This window comes from Bos indicus, chromosome 9, assembly GCF_029378745.1.
Source record: "Bos indicus isolate NIAB-ARS_2022 breed Sahiwal x Tharparkar chromosome 9, NIAB-ARS_B.indTharparkar_mat_pri_1.0, whole genome shotgun sequence".
Taxonomy (NCBI): domain Eukaryota; kingdom Metazoa; phylum Chordata; class Mammalia; order Artiodactyla; family Bovidae; genus Bos; species Bos indicus.
In genome coordinates this window covers 12,665,645-12,692,302 of record NC_091768.1, presented here as the reverse complement: position 1 = coordinate 12,692,302, position 26,658 = coordinate 12,665,645, and the positions used below count along the sequence as shown (strand labels likewise).

The window sequence follows — 26,658 nt, the reverse complement described above, 5'->3', positions numbered from 1 at the left end:
GGGAGGCCTGGCGTGCTGCGGTTCATGGGGTCTCGAAGAGTTGGACACGACTGAGCAACCAAACCAAACTGAACTGAACTGAAGTTGGTGCACAATATACATGTATACAATATAGTCATTCACAATTTTTAAAGGTTTATATTTCATTTGTAGTTATAAAATATTGGCTTGGAGTTCCCTGGTGGCACAGTGGATAGGAATATGGCTGCCGATGCAGAGGACACAGGTTAGATCCCTGTTCCGGGAAGATTCCATGGAGCAACTAAGCCACACGCCACGACTTCTGAGCCTGTACTTTAGAATCTGTAAACTGTAACTACCGAGACTTTGTGCTCCAACTGCTGAGGCCCAAGTGGCTAGAGCCTGTGTTTTGTAACAAGAGAAGCCACCAGCAATGAGAAGTCCATGCACTAAAAAGAGAAGTATTCCTTGCTTGCTGAAACTATAGAAAGTTGGCACAAAGCAACGAGGACCCAGCAAAGCCCAAAGTAAAGGAGTAAACAAAGAAATAAAATTATAAAAAAATAAACTATTGGCTGTATTCCCATGTTGCACAACACAGCCTTGTAGCCTATTTATTTTATACATAATAGTTTGTACATCTTAATCCCCTACCTTTATCTTGCCCCTCCCCTCTCCACTGGTAGCCACTATTAATATGCTGTTCTCTCTACCTGTGAGTCTCACCAGCTCTAGCCCTTTTAAAAAAACTGAAGTAGAGTTGATTTACACTGTTGTGTTAGGTATCGCAAAGTAATTCTGTTATACATATATCTAGTTATTTTCAGATTCTTTTCCTATACAGGTTATTACAGAGTATTGTGTGTAGTTTCTTGTGCTATACATTAGGTCTTTATTCATCTATTTTATATATAGTATTGTGCATATTTTAATCCTAAACTCTTAGTTTAATCCTGCCCTGCATCTTTTCCCTTTGGTAATCATAGATTTGTTTGTTTTCTATGTCTAAACAGGGTACGTGCAGGCTAAGTTGCTTCAGTCATGTCCAACTCTTTGTGACTCTATGGACTGTAGCCCACCAGGCTCCTCTGTCCACAGGATTCTCCAGGCAAGAATACTGGAGTGGGTTGCCATGCCCTTCTCCAGGGGCTCTTCTGGACCCAGGGATAGAACCCACGTCTCTTATGTCTCCTGCATTGTCAGGTGAGTTGTTTACCACTAGAGCCACCTGGGAAGCCTTCCTAATCAACCGAAGTCAGGAATGTTTAAGCAGCTGTCAGGACAATGAACAGGTGGGCTGTGGTATGTTAACACAGTGGAGCATCACACAGGAACCGTCCACTATAACTATGCCCAACAATGTGGATGAACTTTACATGAATACTGTTGAGTGAGAGAAACAAGACACAGAAGAGTACACACTCTGTGCTTCTACTTCCCCAAAGTACAAAAGCAGGGGAGCCTATCCTTGTTGTTAGCAGGCAGTGCAGAGCTCCCCTGGGGGAGGGGGGGACCCTGAGACCCTGGGGTGCTGATCTGGTCTGCTCTTCCACTGGTGGCTGGAGACATGCAGCACAGTTTTCTAGGAGCTGTGCTGCATTCCTCAAGCACCTTATACTTCAATAAGATGTTCCAGAGTGATATAAAAAAGTGGGGAAATATATAGTAGGACCTGAGGGGTTTTATGTTATTGAGAAAGGTTTAAATAATCGATGCCACTTTCTTGCCCAGAGCCTTCCTCACACAGCTCATGTTGATATAACCTACAAATCTCTCAAGACTTATGCTACGCATCGTGGCAGCTTATAGAGAACAAGCAATTATTGTATCATCTTGAAACATTAATTTTGGCAAATACTGTACAAACACAATCTACAAGTGATATAGAGTAATCAGTAAAGACACATGGTTTTATTATTGCAGCCAAAGAATTGATGCTTTTGAACTGTGATGCTAGAGAAGACTCTTGAGAGTTGCTTGGACTGCAAGGAGATCAAACTCATCAATCCTCAAGGAAATCAACCCTGAATATTCATTGAAGGACTGATGCTGAAGCTGAAGCTCCAATACTTTGGCCACCTGATGCAAAGAGCCAACTGATTGGAAAAGACCCTGATGCTGGGAAAGATTTGAGGCAGGAGGAGAAGGGGGTAACAGAGGATGAGATAGTTGGATGGCATCACCTACTTGATGGGCATGAATTTGAACACATTCTGGGAGCTAGTGAAGGGAAGCCTGGTGTGCTGCAGTCCATGGGGTCACAAAGAGCTGGATATGACTGAGCAAGTGAACAACAATTTCTATAGTGAAGGCCAGAGGGCCCATCCCCACCCACATGGCTTTAATAAGACAACTTTCATGGAAGGAGTCAGATGTATGTGAACTCAGATACTTTGGAAGTAGGACTCACGTAGACGTTAGAAGTACACAGCAGGTCTGAGCATTATTAGATAAAAGTGAAAAAAAATTGAAACAACAGTACGCCCCCCCCCCCCAAAAAAAAAAAAAAAATGGGACCAAGACATTACCTGCCAACATTATAAAGAACTAGGGGCAAAAGAGGCCACTCTTAGAAAATTGAACATTTTCTTAGCAGTGAGATCTGGCTTCTTACTCTTTTTCTATCAAATTTATCTCAACAGCTAAGCTCTATTCCCTCCATCATGCTTCTCCTAAAAATATCTTATGAATGGGAGAACAGGGAAGCCAGCGGCCCCTGCCTCAGGGCTGATGCTAGTCAGCAAAGAGGCAGCGGAGCGAGTCTATTATTCTCACCCTCCAATACCTCTGTCCTCTGCTCAGCTCTCCTCAGCTAATCGCTTCTTGAAGCTGAACCCAAGGCCACAGCCATGTGATCCAGGAGCCAGCGCTCCTCTCTTCAAGGCTAAAATGACATGGTGGTTAGCAAGACATTGCCTTGAGGGACTTAATTTATATGGCACATGCACTCCCATGGATGAGTCAGCAAGAAACAAAACGAAAGCCAGGTTCACCGTTTACCATGCAAGCTGGTGCTTGAGGCAGCCAAACAAGTTCACACTTTGGTCTCTAATGATGAGCACCATGTCAGTGTAATTATGCTTTAGGGAGGATTTAGTAGTTTGTTCCAGAGAAGGCAATGGCACCCCACTCCAGTACTCTTGCTTGGAAAATCCCATGGATGGAGGAGCCTGGTAGGCTGCAGTCCATGGGGTCGCTAAGAGTCGGACACGACTGAGAGACTTCACTTTCACTTTTCACCTTCATGCATTGGAGAAGGAAATGGCAACCCACTCCAGTGTTCTTGCCTGTAGAATCCCAGGGACGGGGAGCCTGGTGGGCTGCTGTCTATGGGGTCGCACAGAGTTGGACACGACTGAAGCAACTTAGCAGCAGCAGCAGTTTGTTCTGTCTGGAGTATTATAGCTATGGAATGTTGGATTCTTTCTGGAAATCTTAATTGTGGCTGATCATCCAAAGGTATAGCTAACATGGAACAACTTTTTCAAGGTACAAAATTTAAGAAGCTGGAGAACAAAAATATTTAGGGTAAAAACCAGTCATCTCTTTTTTTCCAATTTACTTCTCACTCATTTTTGTTCTTTAATGGCAACCCCTTCAATTTTTATAGCTTTTGCTTTTAAGAATCCTTATTTTAGGGATTGCTCTCACATCTCTTTGAGGTTTTTAATTTTCTTACCATAGAAGATAATGACATAGCCATGTACACACGTGCCCCTGTCTCATCCTACTGAAAAATTTTAGTTAATTCTAGTTAACTTTCAGTTAACTTTAGTTAACTGTTTATGCTTGCGTTACTTTGACCACATAACCATGGTTCCTAGCTCAGAAATGTGATGTACTGTTGATTACTATTTTCTTTCCTGTATAATTAATTTTGGCTTTTTGTAGAGTTCAGTTCAGTTCTGTTAGTCGCTCAGTCGTGTCTGACCCTTTGTGACCCCATGGACTGCAGCACACCAGGTCTCCCTGTCCATCACCAACTCCCAGAGTTCACTCAAACTCGTGTCTATTGAGTTGGTGATGCCATCCAACCATCTCATCCCGTGTCATCCCCTTCTCCTCTTGCCTTCAATCTTTCCCAGCATCAGGGTCTTTTCAATTGAGCCAGCTCTTTGCATCAGGTGGCCAAAGTATTGGAGCTTCAGCTTCAGCATCAGTCCTTCCAATGAATATTCAGGACTGATTTCCTTTAGGATGGACTGGTTGGATCTCCTTTCTGTCCAAGGGACTTCCAAGAGTCTTCTCCAACACCACAGTTCAAAAGCATCAATACTTCGGTGCTCAGCTTTCTTTATGGTCCAACTCTCACAGCCATACATGACCACTGGAAAAACCATAGCCTTGACTAGATGGACCTTTGTTGACAAGCTAATGTCTCTGCTTTTTAATATACTGTCTAGGTAGACTTTGTAGAGTTCAGTTCAGTTCAGTCGCTCAGTCATGTCCGACTCTTTGCGACCCCATGAATCACAGCATGCCAGGCCTCCCTGTCCATCACCAACTCCCGGAGTTCACTCAAACTCATGTCCATCGAGTCAGTGATGCTATCAAGCCATCTCATCCTCTGTTGTCCCCTTCTCCTCCTGCCCCCAATCCCTCCCAGCATCAGGGTCTTTTCCAATGCGTCAGCTCTTCGAATGAGGTGGCCAAAGTATTGGAGCTTCAGTTTCAGCGTCAGTCCTTCCAATGAACACCCAGGACTGATCTCCTTTAGAATGGACTGGTTGGATCTCCTTGAAGTCCAAGGGACTCTCAAGAGTCTTCTCCAACACCACAGTTCAGAAGCATCAATTCTTTGGTGCTCAGCTTTCTTCATAGTCCAACTCTCACATCCATACATTTGTAGAGTTAGTATTACCCTATTCTAATTTATTGATTTGCCTTTATGTACCTATGAGGAAAACATTCCTAAACTTTGGAACAGAACTCAAAAATTCTATTCATCAGCTATGTTGAGAAAGCTGTGAGTCCACTGTGTCTCCCTGACGACTTCTCCCCAGGCCTGCCCTGAGCTCTCTGAGCTCTCCTTCCTGTGTGGCATCTCTTGTTCCCTGGATCCCATGTTTCCTTCCTCTCTTGGTTCATGTCCTTGTTTTGGAGGATCAATTCAAGCAGCTTTTCCTTCTCCTTCTTTTTTTTTGGACTTCAGTTTTATTGAGGTATAATTGACTTATAAAATTGTGAGATCTTCAAAGTTTACATCATGATGGTTTAATGTATGTATACATTTTGAAAGAATCTCCTTCATTTAGGCAATCCATCACCTAACATATTTGTCTTTTTTTTGTTTGGTGTGGAACATTTAAGTTCTACAATCATAGCAAATTTCAGTTATACAACATGGTTATCAGTGACAGTCCCCACGTTTCACATTAGATCCTCAGAACCTATTCATTCTCATAGCTGAAAGCTTGTAGCCTTTCATCCTATTTCCCCACCTTCCAGCTCCTGGCAATCACTTTTTGCTTCTGTTTCTAGATGGACATTTTAAAAAAAAATTCTGGATTCTACGTATAAGTGAGACCATGCAGTATTTGTCTTTTTGCCTGGCTCTCTCGCTTTGTATAATAACAGGGTCCATCTGTGTTGTTGCAACATACATACATATATACATATGCATATACATTGCAAAGAAAACCAGCATGGAGGTTCCTCAGAAAATTAAAAACAGAACCACCATATGATTCAGCAATCCCACTTACAGCTGTACAGCCAATTAAAGACATGGAAACAATCCAAGTGGCCATCAACAGATGAATGGATAAGGAAAATGTAAAATATATATATTGGCTTCTTGAGTAAGTGTAAATGGTAGGTAAAATGTTGAGAATTTGCATATCTGAAAACGTCTTTATGTGACTGTCACACTCCATGAATATTATGGCTGGATAAAAAATTCTAGATTGGACATAATTTTCCTCCACAATTTTGAAACTATTGTTCCACTGTCTTCTAATTTTAAGGTTACTAATGAGAAATCCATGCAATCTAGATTCAGGACCCTTTGGGTATGTTCTGCTCAGAAAGCATTTAGGATTCACTTTCTTGCAAGAGTTCTCATATTTCACAAGGGTATCCCGTGAAGCTTTTTTGTTATCAGGGCTGAGCCCTTGCAGGGGTTGGGGGGTGGGTAGGTCTTTTACTGTGGCCACTCCTGTCCTTCAGTTCTGGAGATCCAGAATATGAAATTTCTTTGACAAAATGCTACCTTCAGTTTTCCTGTACTCTTTGTGAAGTATTTATGTTGGCTGAATATTTGATCTCCTGGAATGGTTATCCAAATTTCCTACTTTTTTGTTTCTTTTTTCATCTCTTTTTATTCTACTTTTCTAGATTTTCAGTTTTATCTCCTTTTCTGTTTTCTTCTTTTTCTGAAGTCATGATTTTCATATCTAGGATGATTTTTTTTTTCAGCATCTGTCCTTATTTATGACTGAAGCATTACAAAAGATGTACAAGCTCTGTGTCAGTGGTCTGAGTTTACTTTAGGGGCATCACTTTAGGGTAATGGGATAAAGGCTCAATTCTCTCCTAGGAGGAAGCCAAAGTTTCAATATACAGTTTGCTTTTCTTTGCGGCCAACTCATTTCTCCAGAACAGCATCTTCTTATCTCTTCCCTCAGGAAAATAAGCCCCCGGTCAGCATTCATTTCACAAACTTATTTCATCCACCTGTCTCTGTTTCCTACAAAGTACTTGGCTCCACCCTGAACTGGTGCAATCGCTCTAGAAGGAAACTCCTCACATGGAACTTCTGAAGGACCTTGAAATATGAATCCCCAGGCTTCAGAGACATATCTATGAGGCACTGGATACGCCCAGTGCACTGGACTTCAGATTCCAGAGCACTAGATTCAGATTCAAACACCAAGGACTTGAGTCCTACCTCTTTCTAGGCTTGTCCTGGGGATCAAGTGACAGAATGGGGTAGAAACACACCACACAGCAAGAGGCACATCACAAGTCTCAGACATTATTAATACAAGTGGTGACATTGGGCAGGTATTCTAAACATCATTGATAGTTGCTTTTTTTTTTTTCCAGACAGGTCTACCTGAAAGGAAATGTTAACTTAAATGAATCATGCAAAGATATTGATACAACTAAATTTGTTGCAAGCTGCTGAAGTTTTAAACTTTTATATAAAACCCTGAAATGCTGTTAATTTAGTTGCCTTGGTGCCCGAACGACAGAGCATTCTGGGCCTCTCCAGTGCCCTTTACACAGACAGCAACTCTGGCCCCAAACAGATGAGACTGGTCTTGGTCTTGATGCTTTGTGTGGTCAGCAAACCAAGGTAGGTTAATTGGGTAAGAAAGTTGATGGATCAGCAAGTGAAGCTTGCTTTTTAATCTAAAGCATCCTTCAAATAAATTCCAATAATCTATAATCAAAGCATAAAGCCCTGACTTCTGGCAAAGGGTTACAGCAAGGAAAAACAATTAACATATTTAATAATTTTATTATTATTTTTGAATCTAATAAATTAAGTCAAGCTGAATTTAGAAAAGGCAGAGGAACCAGAGATCAAATTGCCAACATCCCTTGGATCATCGAAAAAGAAAAACTTTTGCTTTATTGACTATGCCAAAGCCTTTGACTGTGTGGATCACAACAAACTGTGGAAAATTCTTAAAGAGATGGGAATACCAGTCCACATTACCTGCCTCCTGAGAAATCTGTATGCAGGTCAAGAAGCAACAGTTAGAACTGGACATGGAACAACAGACTGGTTCAAAATTGGGAAAGGAGTACGTCAAGGCTGCATATTGTCACCCTGCTTATATAATTTATATGCAGAGTACTTCATGTGAAATGTCAGGCTGGATGAAGCACAAGCTGGAATCAAGATTGCCAGGAGAAATATCAATAACCTCAGATATGCAGATGACACCACCCTTATGGCAGAAAGCAAAGAGGAACTGAAGAGCCTCTTGATGAAAGTGAAAGAGGAGAATGAAAAAGCTGGCTTAAAACTCAACTTTCAGAAATCTAAGATCATGGCATCTGGTCCCATCACTTCATGGCAAATAGATGGGGACACAATAGAAATAGTGATAGACTTCATTTTCTTGGGCTCCAAAATCACCACAGATGGTGACTGCAGCCATGAAATTAAAAGACGCTTGCTCCTTGGAAGAAAACCTATGACCAACCTAGATAGCATATTCAAAAGCAGAGACATTACTTTGCCAACAAAGGTCTGTCTAGTCAAAGCTATGGTTTTTCCTGTGGTCATGTATGGATGTGAGAGTTGGACTATAAGGAAAGCTGGGTGCTGAAGAATTGATGCTTTTGAACTGTGGTATTGGAGAAGACTCTTGAGAGTCCCTTGGACTGCAAAGAGATCTAACCAGTCCATTCTGAAGGAGATCAGTCCTGAATATTCATTGGAAGGACTGATGCTGAAGCTGAACCTCCAATACTTTGGCCACCTGATGCAAAGAACTGACTCATTTGAAAAGACCCTGATGCTGGGACAGATTGAAGGCAGGAGGAGAAGGGGGTGATAGAGGATGAGATGGTTGGATGGCATCACTGACTCAATGGACATGGTTTGAGTAAGCTCCAGGAGTTGGTGATGGACAGGGAAGCCTGGTGTGCTGCAGTCCATGGGGTCTCAAAAGAGTTTGACATGACTGAGTGACTGAACTGAACTGAATAAATTAATTAATTACATTTGGACTGAATAAATTAATTAATTACATTTGGACAGGGCAACAATTGCTTTTTAAATTGGTAGAATCCACTTCGATTTATGAAACTATGATTAGGTTTAAAGGTATTCTTCAACATTTAGAGCTTTTCATTTTAAATTCTTTTTTGTTTAGAATAACACATAGAGCTTTGAGTAAAAAAAAAAAAAAAGATTTTACTCCACTGTTGCCTATCTTGGTACAAGTTCAATTATCGATCATAGTATATGTTACCTTACCCTGTTCCACAAAATAAAAACCTAGATATTTAAGTAAACTTTGCAATCAGCCCCGTTGCTTCCTACGGGTGACGTCTGAGGCTGTTCTGGCCTAGCTCTGCCTGGCTGTTGGCATAGAAATGCCTCTGGCCCAGAGATTTCTTGCAGGAAATGTAATCTGTTTTCAAGTTCAATTGGAATTTTTTTTCACAATTTATTAGTTAATAACGATGAGTTAGATCAGAAATTCCCTCCTATTTTTCTCTGTATCTATTTCATGCAGTACAATTGCCAGCATCTGGCTGGCTAGTGTACACCCGAGATGTGGTTGGTTCCATCCAGGAGCTGAACTTCTAAATGTAAGCAGCCACCTGCAGCTACTGGCAACTGTGTTGGGGCACAGCTGTCAGCTCTGTCATCACAAGGGGTCGGAGCCTCAGAAACTCGGCAGGGGCCTCATTTTCCAACAGGACAGCGGATGGCCTAAGATGTTTTTGGACAGAGTCCCCTTTTATATCCACAAATATTAAGGATCTGTACACAGAAGTGTCTGTACTTTGAGCACACGTTGATTGAGAAAATACACAAAATAAAAAAAAGCGAATAAAACAATTTCACAAGGATCTTCAATAAATTTGATCATTATCCATGCCAATGGCATGGCTGTGCTCCTGAGATCGGGTGTGTGTAAGGCATGTTATCCGTTCCCCAGGTGGACTGGGCTTGTGCCAGGAACCCAGGGAGTAACTCTGTGCTCACAGGCTAGAAAGCATCCTTCAAGAACTGAAAGATGTATACATGAAAGAGGAGTCGAAAGAGAAAAGGAGCAAGGAGAAAAATGCATTAGAAATGTGGGGACACCTTATGGTCAGTTAAGCTCCACAGGGTGGGGGGCTCGCTCTCGGGTGTTTTCTGTATGCTCTGGGGTGCGGACGCTCTCCTTCACCACCCCTCATCATTTGGCCTCAGATCTTAAACTCCTGCTATTCAGGGATATTTCCTTCAGGAAAACAGAATTTACTGTATCTTTGGTGCCCCTTTAAAACCTGGAAAGTTAAAAACTAGAGCCCCTCAGTTCTTCGCATTAGGAGTCAGGGAACAGCTTTATTTAAACACTGACACCCTCATGTGGCCACAGAAACAGATGGACTCCCTTCCTGATGTTGCTGAGCCCTCCTCTACTCAGCCCACCTCTGCAGGAGGTGCCAGCATCACAGCCACAAGCAAAGGCTGCAGGAGGGCTGCTGTGTTGTGGCCGCTGACCCCCTCCCTCTCCCGGAACCCACAGTGTAAGTGAGAGAGCGTGTTCCTGTTGCAGAAACCACAGCCACCGCCCCAGAGCCTCTGGTTCTGTAGCTCTGGGTCGCCTGCTGCCTGGCAGGGAGGAGATTACATAATCATCTCTGCTGTAATTAAATATGAACTCCACAGCATGGATCCAGAGGAAAACATATTAAGTGATTTTTAACCCGTCTTCCAGGGTGGTTCTGCTCCCCAGAGATATGGAGGACAAAAGAGAAGCATTCCTTTACTGATGAAGCAAACCGGAGTTATTGAAAAGAAGATTAAACGCCGAACAACTTACACATTATGAGTTAGCTTCAAGTAAGGTGCTCAAGGGCTTCCCTTGTCGATCAGCTAGTAAAACATCTGCCTGCAATGTGTGAGACCTGGGTTCGATCTCTGGGTTGGGAAGATCTCCTGGAGAAGGGAAAGGCTGCCCACCCCAGTGTTCTGGCCTGGAAAATTCCATGGACTAAGTCCATGGGGTTGCAAAGAGTCGGACACGACTGAGCGACTTTCACTTTTCAATGTGCTCAAACACTGATGGACTCCATTACACCACTTTCTAAAATAAGTATTTCTAGTTATTGCTCTAGACAGCATTAAAAGTGATCCCCCAAGTACTAAACCTTGACATTCTGAATAAATGTGTTTTTCAGAACAGCCACATATACCTGGCCGCAGAGGGTGAGTGCAGTGCAGGCTTTCTGCTCCATCCTGAATGATCAATGGTGTTTCACCAACTAGTTCATGACTCTAGGCCATTCCGGGAGCAGCACCGCCTTGCTGACATCTGTGTAGCCTTGCTTGTTGTTGTTGCTGTGTAGTTGCTAAGTCGTGTCTGACTCTTTGCGACCCCCATGGACTATAGCCTGCCAGGCTCCTCTGTCTATGGGATTCTCCAGGCAAGGATACCGGAGTGGGTTGCTGTTTCCTTCTCCAGGGGATCTTCCTGACCCAGGGATCGAACCTGGGTCTCCTGCATTAGCAGGCAGGTTCTTTACCACCGAACCACTAGTGAAGCCCCTGTGGCCTTGCTGGCATGGTTAATGAATGCAAACGAAGCACAGACCATTGACTGAAAATAGATATTTTTCTGTTTGGGAGTGGGGAGCCCACGACCAAATCCAAGACTGTGCAATAAGTTCTAGCTTCGTGTTTAAAAACAAAACCAAAGGGTAGCTCTTGCAAGTGAGGCCACAGAGAGCCTGGTTCCCGACCCAGCACCCCTGCAGGGAGGGCCGTGCTCCTGGTGCACTGACACTTACCTGAATGAGGTTGGCAGCTGGGTTCCGTCTTTTCTCAAAATGTTTCTGGCGGTGCTGTTCTTGTACTTTTAATGCAAAACCTGAGCCAAGAATGCCCTGTGACAAAATACAGAAATAGTGCTTAAAAAAAATTCCCCCCAAAGCATCATTAAATAATACAAATACTAAAAGAAAAAAACAACCCTTTAAGAAGAGTCTGAGAAAATACAAACAGTATGCAACCTGTCCATAATCTCATTACTTATTAGACAAACATGATTTCCTCTATTATTATGCCACTGGCCAATGGCAAGTTGTTGAACAAGAAACAGGATGATGTCTGTCCTTCAGGAAATCACCAGGTGCTGCCCTCCAGTCTCCTAGGGTATAGGAGGAGGCCCCACAATTCCAAATAAAAAAATGCTTTTGCATGGCCTTCTCTGTGGCGTTTCGTTGCACGTAAGTTAGAGAAAACAGGCCTATCCAGTGACAGATGAGGGGGATTTAAAATCTGTGTTACTGCCTCGTGGATGTGGACCTGGGAGCTATTTTAGCATGCTGATGGCAACTACTCCAGTTTATACTTTCCGTTCATGAATGGGTGGGGGAATGATCTTATTAAATTTTAAGATCCGTTCATGATGCTATAATTCTACACCTACCAAAGGAAAGCAAGTGGGGAAGGACAGTTGTTTAGATGAGACACATAGACACTCAGGCTTGGAGATGTTTCCTTTTTGCCTATTTGTCCAGTACAGATGAGAGCACGGGTCAATGCAAAGCACATACTTATCCTCCCGATTCTTTATTTTTTAAAGTTAATTAATTCACTCATCAATTAGTTTTTCTTTGTGCTGGGTCTTCATTACTGTGAGGGCTTTCTCTAGCTGTGGCAAGTGGCGGTGACTATCTACTTGCCGTTCTTGGTCTTCTCATTGCAGTGGTTTCTCTTGTGGTGGAGCCTGGGCTCCAGGCACGTGGGCTCGAGCCCAGGCTCAGTAGTGGTGGTGCACGGGCTTAGTTGCTCCTTGGCACGTGGGATCTTCCTGGATCAGGGACTGAACCCGTGTCTCCTGCATTGGCAGGCAGATTCTTTACCACCAAGCCACCAGGGAAGCCCCTCTCCTGGGTCTTAATCCTCAGAGTCTTAACACTCGGAGCAAGCCTTGCTTTCTCGGTTTTGGCTCACCCATTAGGTCTGGGGGCTGGTAAAACTAGCCTGATCCTTCTGTGTTTATACTGGCTTTTTGGCTGGTTTGCCTTTTTCTGCATATCGTCTTCATCTGCCAAAATCCTGCTCTCTTGATATGTCCCCTATTTTCAGTTTGCTTTGGTCTAAATTTGTGGAATCAAGATGCTTCACGTCAGCCTCAGGTTGAGGTTGGCTTCAGAGTTCACTCAGTTCAGTCTCTGGGCTTTGTCTCTTAGTCTCCACTTTATTGGTGTGGGAAGCAGAGCCCCTCAGCTTTCGAGTCTGGGATTGTACTTGCTAGCTATAAATTATTAGCTTTTTATTAAACTTCAAGGAATCTAACCCTTAGGTTACAGCCGGGTATCTTACGAACTGTAAGTCAGTTCCTTGCCATAGGTAAGGGACGGCTGTTTTTCTTTTCTTTATGTGTTTGAAGTCACTCAAAGATAGTAAGGGCTGTCTGAGGGGGTGGTATGTCTCATCCTTGTGACGTTTTAGGTCTCAGTGGATGACAACTTGATGAGGATATTTTTGGGCTCTAGATAACCTTTACTCTTCCTCCTTATCTTGAGGTGGTTTAGTCACTAAGTCATGTCCGACTCTGGTGACCCCGTGGGCTGTATAGTCTGCCAGGCTCCTCTGTCCATGGGATTTTCCAGGCAAGAATACTGGAGAATTCTCCTTGAGATTCCACAATTCTGAGTACCTCTGTGATGATAACCAGATAATACATAACGCAGTTATGTTTAAATACAGTTATACAATGATACTATTGCCGTTAATGAGCAGTGATGGACTCCCTCATCAATCAGGATGTGCAACTGCACTGTGAAATTAGAAACGACGTCACAGGGTCTGTTTTCCATCGCTCTTTCTCAGCGACTGTCTCATCCTGTCTGAGGTTTTCATCTCACGCAGGTTGTGACTGAACAAACTAAGCTTTATGAAAACCTGGTTTGTAGGATTTTATTCGTGGATTTTAACATCTCCCTGCATTTAGAGGTTATAAAAATGGCCTTCTGTTTCCAAATCCAAATCAACTCTTAGTTATTCACAACTCCAAAATTTCCTTCTGCTCCTTAAGACCATTTAGGAAAGATTTATTTATTTTCCTTTTAATGTCATTTTTCATGAAGCTTAAACATGTAAGAGACTGAAACAGCAGAATTTATAGCATATATTTATATTATGTATTTATATTACATGCATAGATGTGTATAATCCGCTCGTAGGAAGCATAATTTAGTTTTTGTAGAAATTGAATTAACAGCAATGGCTACTATTTTTGAGCATTCATTATGTAAATATGAGGTTCAGAGTTAAATCCCTTTTGGAAAATGAAGACAGGCCCTGCATAACACAAACTGAGCACCTGCCAAACAAGTTAAAATGTGGTGAAAATCATGCTGGCATTGCTTAGAAACACACACTAGTAGATGGCGACCGTGGGCTGCAGGGCTCTTGAGCCAGACTGTACATTACAGCAGTCATGACACCAGCTCTGCTCATTGTCTGGTTACGGCTCCTGTCCAGTCCTTCTCCATCTCCCTCAGCCGTCAGTTCATATACAGAAACGCAGGTCTGTTAAAAATAAAGCCTGCTGTGTAAAATATAGCTAACGTGCCATCCCGTCAAATATTGAGACCGACAGAGACACATTCTCAGAAATTGAGTTTTGTCTTAATTCATTACCTTCCCTGGTGGCTCAGAGGTTAAAGTGTCTGCCTGCAATGCGGGACACCAGGGTTCGATCCCTGGGTAGGGAAGATTCCCCTAGAGAAGGAAATGGCAACCCACTCCAGTATTCTTGCCTGGAGAATCCCATGGACAGAGGAGCCTGGTGGGCTACAGTCCGGGATCGCAAAGAGTCGGACACGACTGAACGACTTCACTTTCACTTTCTAAGGTGAGATAAACTTTCAGGTTTTAAGTTTTAGAAGTTCTCCATAAACATCAGATAGAAATAAGACATCTTGGCAAATATTCAAAATATTTATCCCTTTTCTTCCAGGTTAAAAGAGCTGATTTGTACCCTGTACTTGGCAAACAGGTTAAAGATATTCTCAGCAAGAGGGAAGCAAGGGTCCGCAGGTGGAGACAGTCCCTCTAAGGCAGTGGTGACTTATGCTACTCATGCTTCTCAGCCAAGAATACAGGAGAATTCTCCTTATCTTGAGGCCCTGGGATGGGGCCTCAGGGAAACAGACCCCAGCCGAGGTGGTGGCCCGCATGCCTGTGTGATGTGCAGGAGAATGCCTCTGTGGTGTACAGGAGAATCCTACTTCCAGGGAAAGACAGGGAAGGCTCTTCTCTTCTTGGCCCTTTCTTTCCTGGGTGGAAGGCAGGCCCAGCATCCATTCTGACTTTCTTAGCAAAGTGCCCCTGTGTTCCTCTAATTTCAATCTGACACCACTGCGGCCGGCAGGTGCACTGGACATACTGGTGTTTCCAGCCACCTTTTTATTTTTTTTTTATTAAAGGTAAACATGAACCATCTTTCATTCATTCAGTAAGAACCCTGCACCTACAGTGAGGCTGCAGTGAAACTCTCCATGGTAAAGTCTACTCTGCTTGGCCCTGTGAGGGGATGCTACGGGTGAGTGAGATTTTGATTTCCAACACGAATTGATTTAATTTACATATAAAATCTTAATCACTTTATTGGGAAAGCTTCTCAAGAATGACTAATTAGTCTCTGACCCTTAACCTAACAGCAATACAACTGACTCTGCCATGATGGTCCAGGGTTTCACGACGGAGGCGAGCAACCTGCTGGGTGGGATGCAGGCAGTGCCTGAAGATGGCTGACCTTCATGCGAACTGGCCCAGGTCTTTACACCTTTGAACACTTGTCTCTGCTCTCTACTTACAGGCTCTCTTTTCCATCCTTTGCTATTATCTCTTCCTGGTTCTGCAGCCTACTTCCACATTGCTGTTTAGAATCCTCGAAGAAGTATGAAACTACAGAACTCACCTTATCAGACTTCCCTCTAAATTAAGCGAAGGTAATGAAAGACCTCGATCTCTCCTGGGGAGACGGCGGACACTGTTGCCCTGCAAGGGAATCGCCCTGACTTGGCCTCCGCCATGTCTGTGATTCTTTGAGGGATCACATGGGCTGTTATACGTGTGGCCTCAGGATGAGTATTAAACCCAACAGTGGCAGGTCTTTGGCTCCATTATTTTGGGTAAAAAAGCACAAGACTGCATTTTGCTGTTTATAAGGTGTTTTCCTGTAGGGAATCTGGCTGTCACGTGGGTGTCTGTTCTACATGGCTGAGGTCGCTGGATTCATGTGACTCTGGATGGACAGAAGCTTTCTGTCCTCTTTTCCACTTTGTCTCAGCAGGAAACACACACATATTGCAAAAGTTTTCTTCATGACAAGCACTTGACTTATGTTATATCATTGGTCTTCAAAAACTTTCTTTGGGTGCAATAACTCTTCATACATGACGTTAATAAATGTACTCAGGGTCTGTTATGGGCTGACTTGTGTCCAAAATTTACAGGTTGGAGTCCTAATCCCCAGGACCTCAGTGTACGACCTTATTTGGAGAAAAGGTCTTTACCCAGGTGATCAAGTTACAGTGAGCTCATAGGGCGGGCCCTAGCCCAGTGCGGCTGGTGTCCTTTTTAGAGGAAACTTGGACATGGACAGAGGGAGACACAGGGAGTAGCCATGAGGATACGGTGTCCATGAGGCCTGGATGCATCCCTCCTTTGGGGCCCTCGGAAAGAACCAGCCCTGCCAGCTCCTTGGTTTTCAACTTTCACCTCTAGAACCATGAGAAAGAAAGTGAAGTTGCTCAGTCGTGTCCGACTCTTTGTGACCCCATAGACTATAGCCTACCAGGCCCCTCCATCCATGGGACTTTCCAGGCAAGATTACTGGAGGGGGTTGCCATTTCCTTTTCCAGGGGATCTTCCTGACCCAGGGATCGAACTCGGGTCTCCCACACTGTAGGCAGATGCTTTACCATCTGAACCATCAGGAAAATTCCAGAACCACGAGACAACTGAACTATGTTAGGTCAAGCCAGATAGTCTGTGACACCTTGTTACAGCAGTCCTAGCAAACCAACACAATCACACTTGGGGAGCATGGGACTGAACCCGAATTCAAAGTGAGATCTGGTACCTGAGCTTATGCATGGTCCCTGGGGACCCTTCTCTGACTTTAGGTGGTCTGGGATGCAACCAGCCAGTCAGCCTGGAGCTGAGCACTGGCCATGGGAAGGACAAGGGGTTCGGGCAGAGGTGGAGCCCCAGGAACCTCAGCCTGTGGTGCTGAAGGCCCCACCCCCTTGGCTCCTTGGAGGGGTGCCCTGGGGTCTCTGTGAGCCTGCCTGTGTCTCGAGCAAGATGGAGGCTCTGGTTTCTTAAGCAGCACGGTGGCCATGGCTCTAACAAGCCTGCTTCTGGGCTCCTTTCCCCCACGAGGGGTGGAGTGAGTGAAAGAGAGAGCTTGGGGATGGTGGCAAATTGTAATAAATATTTTCACAAACTGCCTTTGAAGACACAAGAGGATAAAACAACCAGAAAGACAGGCTTCATCCACTCAGGGGAAAATAATCAGAAGCTTAAGAGAAGATAAGTGTGCTCTTCATTCTGATATGATACAGAAACTGGTGGTTAACAAAAATCAATGATGACACAAACAATAAATCATCTGACACTTTAAAGACCCTTTAAATCCATGTGCTTCTCACTCAAGTGGATCCGAAGAGGTAAATACTCCACGTGGGCACATGAATCTCTTCAGTTGCTCACACCTCACACACTTAACTGGAGCCATCAGTTTAAGAGGAGGACAGCTTTAATTCTTTACACCTATTTTCAATGTATTAGGAGCATGTTGACTGATGCCACCTGAATTATTATTTGATCCTAAAGCCCCAGCTGGTAGAAAACTTTTGGGTTAAATGTCTCCAAGGGAAGACCATTTTTTAAATTATCCAACTAGCTATATGTAGAAAAGTCAACATTATATCAGAAAAATGATACCAGTAAATATAGCTATGTTCCAGGGCATATTGTTTAAAGGAAGCTCATGCTAGTAAACCTCTACAATCCAACTGGAAGTGTTTAATTTTTGCAAAGATACTCACAGCAGGAAGTGCAAAGAAAGAAATGCCCAGGAGTGCGAAGCCTGCTGACAGCAGCCTTCCCAGCCACGTCAGGGGGGTTTTGTCTCCATAACCGATCGTGGTCAATGTTATCTAAAAACAAATAAACAGGACGTGCAGCTTAAGTACTTGAGAGGGAAGTCAGGACTCACGAACAGTTTCCACTAAATCATTATTCAAGCAGTCTGGCTGGCGCATTTTATTACTGTGCTTTAATTTTCCATGACACATAACAGAACTCTTTGCTTAAGGAAGGGAGTAACCTACATACTTGTTCCTCCCTTATAACACGATTTTCCATCTTTCCTAAGTGCATTCAAAGAAAGGCTAGATTAGTAAGTGGATAACCATCAGTGATATAGGAATGATCGCACCATGGCTTTCAGTTCAGTTCAGTTCAGTCGCTCAGTCGTGTCCGACTCTTTGCCATCCCATGAATTGCAGCACACCAGGCCTCCCTGTCCATCACCAACTCCCGGAGTTCACTCAGACTCACGTTCATGGAGTCGGTAATGCCATCCAGCCATCTCATCCTCTGTCGTCCCCTTCTCCTCCTGGCCCCAATCCCTCCCAGCATCAGAGTCTTTTCCAATGAGTCAACTCTTCACATGAGGTGGCCAAAGTATTGGAGTTTCAGCTTTAGCATCAGCCCTTCCAAAGAACACCCAAGACTGATCTGCTTTAGAATGGACTGGTTGGATCTCCTCGAAGTCCAAGGGACTCTCAAGAGTCTTCTCCAACACCACAGTTCAAAAGCATCAATTCTTCTGCTTTAGGACTGGATCAGTACACAAAACCATAATTTGTGTTAATTAAGTCTATCCACTCATTTCCCTGGAGGGCATTTCCTGAAGGCCTGGTGTGTGTAGGGTGCGTGCTTTGATTTGTAGTGGAACAAAAATGAGAGGTGCATGGCTCCTGTCCTAAGATATTTAGGGCATAAGAAGGGAAGTATGTCACACACAAATCATTAAAACACAAAATAGGGCAAGACAGGTATTATGCTGAAAGCACAAATAATCTGCTGCTCAAATTCAAAGAGATTAGTACTAGCTTGGGCGAGTTGCAGAAGCTTTGTTGGGAAGATATCATCATACCCAGGCTTTGAAGGAGGGGTACTATTTTGAGAGACAGAGATGATAGAGTAATCCAGGGAGGGGATACAGATGAACAGCTGCACAGCAGTGGGATAAACAGGGTGGGTTTTGGAATGTGTACTTAGCTGCACTGGAGCTAGCTAATGCTAGACCAGGGAGTGTCTGAGAAATGATCCCTGGGTCTTGTCTCCCTGATGATAAACTGCTCCAGGGGCTGCTTGTGTGCTTTAGAACAGAGTTCTGGCTGTGCTCCAGGACAGACGAGGCAAGCCTGACCTGGTAGAATGATGGGGTGATTGAATCAGAACAGTGGAAGTGGGATGGTACAAGGTGGAGAGTAAAGAGACAAGCTGAAGAAGAGCAATAGTAGCATATCCACAGATCATCCAGAAGGAAGGTGACGACCAAACCAACAGGATTTGAACATTTCAAGTGGAAGATGTGGCCCCATAAATAGAAAGACGACAAGAAGGAAAGGGTTCGGGAGCAAAGATGAAGAGTGACTTTCAATGACGGCTTTTCAAATATCAGTATGTGGCTGATCTAGACATTCTGTGTGTGTGTGTGTGTGTTTGTGTTTGTTTGTGTGTGTGTGAGCTCAGTCATGCCTGACTCTTTGCAATCCCATGGACTGTAGCCCACCAGACTCCTCTGTCCATGGAATTTTCCAGGCAAGAATACTGGAGTGGGTTGCCCTGCTCTCCTCCAGGGGATCTTCCCGATTCAGGGATAGAACTCTTATCTCTAAAATCTCCTGCATTGGCTGGTGGGTTCCTTACCACTAGTGCTACCTGGGGAAGCCATATTAGCAAGGAATTAAGAAGGAGAGCCTGCGTCTTAAGACTTGAGGTTGGCTTGAGATGTGGATTTTGGAATCAGGTGCTGAGTGACTGTGGAAGCTCTGTGAAGCCATGAGGTAGCAGACTGTGAAGAAGGGGTGCAGGACACCTCCTCAGGAAACCCACACAATTAAGGGGCAGAAGGAAAAGGAAAGCCAGAGGAGTATATTGTTTCAAAAGTAGGAGGACTAGGAACGGGTTATGTAAATGGAAACTCAATGGAGAAGACAGCTTCACAGAAGACCAGGTGAGCCCTGGTGTCACAGGCTCATGGAAAACAAGGAGAATGAGGACTGAGAAGAGAGGTAGACACAGGGACAGGGTCGCCAGCCGTTTCTAACAGCAGCCGTCTTGGTCATGTCACCTTCCCCAGCTTTCAGAGGAGGGAAACCTGTTGAGAGGCAGAAATGGTAATGGAAGGGACACTTTGTGCTGTAAACCCTCCAAAAGCATCCCGCTCAGCTGACCACCCTTCCTAAACTCTCTTCTTGCCTTACTTTCATGGTTTTCCCTTTACTTCTTTATTGTTGCTGTTGCTCAGGCATGTCCAACTCCTTGCAACTCCGTGGACTGCAGCATGCCAGGGTTCCCTGTCCTTCACGATTTCCCAGAATTTGCTCAAACTCGTCCTTGAGTGGGGGAAGCCATCCAACCATCTCATCCTCTGTCATTCCCTTTTCCTCTTGCCCTTGTTTTTTCCCAGCATCAGGGTCTTTTCCAATGAGTCAGCTCTTCGCATCAGATGGCCAAAGTAAAGGAGCTTCAGTCCTTCCAATGAATATCCAGGATTGATTTCCTGCAGGATTGACTGGTTTGATCTCCTTGCAGTTCAAGGGGCTCTCAAAAGTCTTCTTCAGCACCACAGTTCTAAAGCATCAGTTCTTTGGCTTTCAGCTTTTTTTATGGTCCAAATTTCACATCCATACATGACTACTGAAAAAACATAGCTCTGACTATATAGACCTTTGTTGGCAAGTGATGTCTCTGCTTTTTCATATACTGTTTGTCATAGCTTTACATCTTTGGCAGCTTCTACACCAGTCAACCTTCGAATATTAGATTCTTAAGGTTTGCTTCTGGGTCTTTTTCTCTTTTTTGAAAAATTCTGTTCTTTCATTTTTCCTTTCTCTTCTATCTCCTCTTTTCTCTCTTTTGCCAGGTGATCTGAAACGTTCTCAAGACTTAAATGCCATTTTTATGAGGAACACACTGAGTTTCTGCCTCCAGGTCAGACCACTCTTCTGAGCTCTGGATCCACATATCTGCAACTGATACTTCTCTTTGGATGCTGCCCAGTCATTTAAACTTAATATATTTAAGACAGAACTTTTATTACCCCCAGCCTGCTGTGCCAATTACATCCCTTCCCAATCAAGAACACTGCTGTCAGGAAATCCTTGAGGGCCCAGGTTCAATCCCTGGTTAGGGAACTAACATCTCACAAACCTCGTGTATGGGCTGCTCAATTGGAAGCCTCGAGGAACCCTTGCTGCTCCTTCCCCACAGGTCCCTCTCTGAATCCCTCAGCAGGTTACGATGCTTCGATATTCCCAGTCCCCTCCCTCCTCTCTGTCCTCGTGGGCGCCATGGTAGATCAGGCTCTGTAGCAGCCTCTTTTTTACTATACTTTTCCCAGATTTTATTAAGGGATGGTTGACGTGCATCACTGTTCAATGCACATAGCTTGGTGGTTTGATTTACATTTGCTGTGAAACGATGACCACAGCAGGGCTAGTGAACATCCACCATTCTGCAGAGATATTCTACAAGGGTCACACTTTTCTTTTTGTGATGAGAACTCTTAGGATTTACTCTTTGCTTTTCTGCATGTCACACAGCAGTGTCACCTACAGTCACTCACCTTGTGGCACTGACATCCCTGGTGTTAGTTTATCTTCTAATTGGAAGCTGGTACCTTTTAACCACCTTCCTCCACTCCACCTCCCAAACCTGCTGTAACCATGAATCTCATCTCTTTCTGTTTTTTAAAATTTCTTAATTTTTAATCGAAGGATAATTGCTTTACAGAAGTTTGCTGTTTTCTGTCAAACCTCAACATGAATCAGTCATAGGATACATATATCCCCTCCCTTTTGAACCTCCCTCCCATCTCCTGCCCCATCCCACCCCGCTAGGTTGATACAGAGCCCCTGTTTGAGTTTCCTGAGCCATACAGAAAATTCCCGTTGGCTATCTATTTTACATATGGTAGTGCACGTTTCCATGTTACTCTTTCTATACATCTCACCCTTTCCTCCCCTCTCCCCATGTGCATAGGTCTATTCTCTATGTCTGTTTCTCCACTGTTGCCCTGTAAATAAATTATTCAGGACCAATTTTCTAGATTCCATATATATGCATTAGAATATGATATTTATCTTTCTCTTTCTGACTCACTTCACTCTGTATAATAGGTTCTAGGTTCATCCACCTCATTAGAGCTCTCAAATGTGTTCCTTTTTATGGCTGAGTAACATTCCATTGTGTATATGTATCGTAATTTCTTTATTCATTCATCTGTCGATGGACATCTAGGTTGCTTCCATGTTCTAACTATTGTAAATAGTGCTGCAATGAACAATGGGATAAATGTGTCTCTTTCAATTTTGGTTTCCTCAGGGTATATGCCTAGGAGTGGGATTGCTGGGTCACATGGTGGTTTTATTCATAGTTTTTAAAGGAATATCCATACTGTCTTCCATAGTGGCTGTATCAATTTAAATACCCACCAACAGTGCAAGAGCATTCCTTTTTCTCCACACCCTCTCTAGCATTTATTGTTTGTAGACTTTTTGATGATGGCCATTCTGACTGGTGTGAGGTGATATCTCATTGTAGTTTTCATTTGCATTTCTCTAATAATGACCGTTGTTGAGCATCTTTTCATGTGCTTGTTAGCCATCCTTATGTCTTCTTTGGAAAAATGTGTGTTTAGGTCTTTTCCCACTTTTTAATTGGGTTGTCTGCTTTTCTGGTATTGAGTTGTATAAGCTGCTTGTATATTTTGGAAATTAATCCTTTGTCAGTTGTTTCATTTGCTATCATTTTCTCCCATTATGAGGGCTGTCTTTTCACCTTGCTTATAGCTTCCTTTGCTATGTGAAAGCTTTTTGGTTTAATCAGGTCCCACTTGTTTACTTTTGTTTTTATTTCTATTACTCTAGGAGGTAGGTTATAGAGGATCTTGCTTTGATATATGTCATCAAGTATTCTGTCTATGTTTTCCTCTAAGAGGTTTATAGTTTGTGGTCTTACATTTAGGTCTTTAATCCATTTTGAGTTTATCTTTGTGTGTGGTATTAGGAAATGTTCTAATTTCATTCTTTTACATGTATCTGTCCAGTTTTCCCAGCACCATTTATTGAAGAGGCTGTATTTGCCTCATTGTATATTCTTGCCTCCTTTGTCAAAAATAAGGTACCCATAGGTACATGGGTTTCTTCCTGGGCTTTCTATCTGGTTCCATTGGTCTGTATTTCTGTTTTTGTGCCCGTACGATACTGTCTTGCTGACTGTAGCTTTGTAGTATAATCTGAAGTCAGGAAGCTTGATTCCTCCAGCTCCATTCTTCTTTCTCAAGACTGCTTTGGCTATTCGAGGTATTTTGTGTTTCCATATGAATTGGGAAATATTTTGTTCTAGTTCTCTGAAAAATGCCATTGGTAATTTAACAGGGAGCATATTGAATCTGTAGATTGCATTTGGTAGTATAGTCATCTTCACAATATTGATTCTTCCTACCCAGGAACATGGAATATCTCTCCTCCTGTTTATGTCATCTTTGATTTCTTTCATTAGTGTCTTATAATTTTCTGTGTACAGTTCTTTTGTCTCCTTAGGAAAGTTTATTCCTAGATATTTAATTCTTTTTGTTGCAATGGTGAATGGGATTGATTCCTTAATTTCTCTTTATGATTTTTCACTGTTAGTATATATAGAAGTGCAAGTGATTTCTGTGTATTGATTTTGTATCCTGCAACTTTGCTAAATTCACTGATTAGCTCTAGTAATTTTCTGATATTATCTTTAGGGATTTCTATGTACAGTATCATGTCATCTGCAAACAGCGAGAGCTTTACTTCCTCTTTTCTGATCTGGATTCCTTTTATTTCTTTTTCTTCTCTGACTGCTGTAGCTAGGACTTCCAGAACTATGTTGAATAATAATGATGAAAGTGGATACCCTTGTCTTGTTCCTGGTCTTAGGAATTCTTTCAGTTTTTCACCACTGAGAATAATGTTTGCTGTAGGCTTATCATATAGGGCCTATGTTGAGGTAGGCTCCTTCTATGCCCATTTTTATTTGTTTTTAAATACATATAAGTGAGATCATACAGTATCTGTCCCTGTCTGACTTGTTGGGCTTAGAGGTCAAGGTCCATCCACGTGGCTGCAGTTGGCAGAGTTTCTTCGCTTTCCATGCTGAGTAGCAGGCCCCTCATGTGTACACCACCCCCTCCTGCTGATCCATTGTCATGACCCTGAGGTTGTTTCCACGTCCTGGCTCTTGAAGATCATGAGCCGTCATCTCTCAATTGCCTTTTCTGCTTTTGTTCCTGTTTCTCTTGTTTCCTTCTCCACACACCTGCACAGGCTATTTTCTTACTCCTCTCTAAAAGTCCTTCAATGGCTGTTCACCAAATTCAGAATAAATTCTAAGCTCCGAGCTGTGGAGAACGTGACCCTGTCTCCGTGGCACCCCCACACCGCCCTGGGCTTCCCTCTGCTCACTGCACTTTGACCACAGTGTCCTTTCTCTCCTTGAATGGGCAAGGCCATCCTTCCACAGAGCCCTTGCACAGCCTCTCCCCGCAGCCATTCCCCCTTGCCAGGGCTCCTTCTCATTTTGCAGATCTTGTCCTAAGCTGGCTGTCCTCGGAGAGGCCCCCTGCCCACTGTCCACGGCAGGGCCTCCGGTTTCTTTCTGGTCTGCTCATTTCCTCTTGGTTCCCATCATGAGGGGTGGTCTACTCTGCTTTCCCTCGGCCGCATTTCCTCAACTGGAAGGAAGGACTGTTTCTTTACTCTGTTTTCTAGCATGAAGTTTGCCGCAAAGTAACAGGACCTCAGTAAGTGTTTAGTAAACAAATAAAGAACGCTTTCAAGAACATTGGTAACAAACAGAGTGAGAAACTGGGGTGAGAACTCCTGGGAATCTCTGACGTGAGGTGGGGATTTCTAGGACGGATCTGTGCCTGTCTGCAGAGAGGCCAAGTCTGCAGAGGGGAAGTGGGGGCTTTATGGTGGGGGATACCCAAGACAGGGGCTCCCCTGGTGGCTCAGACGGTAAAGAATTCGCCTGCCAATGCAGGAGACTCGGGTTCGATCCCTGGGTGGGGCAAATCCCCTGGAGAAGGAAATGGCAACCCACTCCACTATTGTGCCTGGGAAAGCCCATGGACAGAGGAACCCGGCAGATGAAAGTTCACGGGGTTGCATGACTCAGTGACTAAGCAGCAACAGCAAGCCAAGGGGAAGGGCACATGGTGGCGGGCTAGCCTTGGTCGCGTGGATGAATGTATCCTCCACAGGGTGGAGACTGTGTGGACACAACGTGAAGAGGGAGCTGGGCTGGAAAAGCTCACGGTGGCTTCATCACCTGCAGTGAAGGACAAGGAGGATCACCTGCGGGGAGAGAAGGGCCTGGAACGAGGAGGGCTTGTTTGGGCTGTGAGGGTGTGAGAAAGAACGTGTTGTGCAAAACAGCAGCCGAGCGAACCAGATGCCCCTGGCAGTCTTGGAAGGGATTCTGATTGCAGATAAAACACTCCTGGCTACATCTCATGACAGGTTCATAACCTTAAATATGCAGGAAGGAGTTTAATCTACCACACCTTTTCTGCAAAACAGCTTAATCCTTTCCAGTAGTTTATTAACAATAATAAACGGAAGGAGAAATTTCATGGTCTGGTCACAGCAATAATGTTGCATTTCTTTGTCTGCTTTCCATTCCAGTCACACATCTGAGTTGTTTTCCTGGGCCTGGGGCTCTGAGTGGGTTTTAATCTGCTGCTTCCAGACACAGCAAAGTGACCATGTACTAAGTCCAGTTAAGAGTGCCGCACCCTCCTTTTGAACTCAGGGCTGCCCCTCTAATGGCACTGGTGAGGAGGTGTCATGAACCCTGAGAGTCATACCTGGGCTGCCTGGGGTGGAGGATAGTGAGACCCTCCTACCTTCTCCTTGTGCCACCAGGGCCAGGCCAGGAGGAGCTGGAGTGGCCCACAGCCCAGTCTGGAGCAGCCACTTCCTCTGCTGGACCTCACAGTCGCTGGGGTGTTGCTTGCTTGAGGGCTGAGGGGCCTTTTGTTGAAGGTGAGGCTGGGGAAGGATCTAGCACCAGGATGCCAGGGAGCGGGGGCGAGGGTTCCTGTTTTGTGCCTGTGGGCAGATCATTTTGCTTCCTATGGCTGCAAAGGGGGAAACTGGGCCTCCTGCTGTTATCAGGGGGCATCACACTGACCCCCCTGCTTGACCTGGCTGCTCCCTTTCTAAGGCAGCCTCTGGTTGTGCTGTGCTTAGTTGCTCAGTCATGTCTGACTCGTTGCAACTCCATGGACTTTAGCCCACCAGGCTCCTCTGTCCAGGGGGATTCTCCAGGCAAGAATACTGGAGTGGGTTGCCACGCCCTCCTCCAGGGGATCTTCCTAACCCTGGGATTGAAACCAGGTCTCCTGCACTGCAGGCAGATTATTTACCGTCTGAGCCACCAGGGAAGCTTGCATTCCATCAAACCATCCTGGAAGAGGGCTGCAGGAAAGTGAAAGTGTTAACCTCTCAGTCATGTCCAATTCTTTGTGACTCCATGGACTGTAGCCCAGCAGGCTCCTCCATCCATGGGATTTCCCAGGCAAGAATACTGGAGTGGATGACATTTCCTTCTCTAGGGGATCTTCCCGACCCAGGGATCAAGTCTTAGGTCTCCGGCATTGCAGGAGGATTCTTTACCTTCTGAGGCAGTAGTCTGCAGGAAGGCTGCTGATTTTTCTGGGC

General features: G+C 44.2%; 1 protein-coding gene across 3 annotated transcripts in view; it reads right to left on the bottom strand.

Moving 5' to 3' along the window:
• KCNQ5 (potassium voltage-gated channel subfamily Q member 5) overlaps positions 1–26,658 on the bottom strand; it is a 623,294-nt gene that overhangs the window by 97,892 nt on the left and 498,744 nt on the right. For all 3 annotated transcript variants that reach the window (XM_070795470.1, XM_070795469.1, XM_070795471.1), the window contains exons 6-7: positions 17,713–17,823; positions 11,431–11,526 (exon numbers count right to left, since the gene is read on the bottom strand). In XM_070795470.1, coding sequence (XP_070651571.1) covers positions 11,431–11,526; positions 17,713–17,823 — 207 coding nt within the window. The remainder of the gene's footprint in view (positions 1–11,430; positions 11,527–17,712; positions 17,824–26,658) is intronic.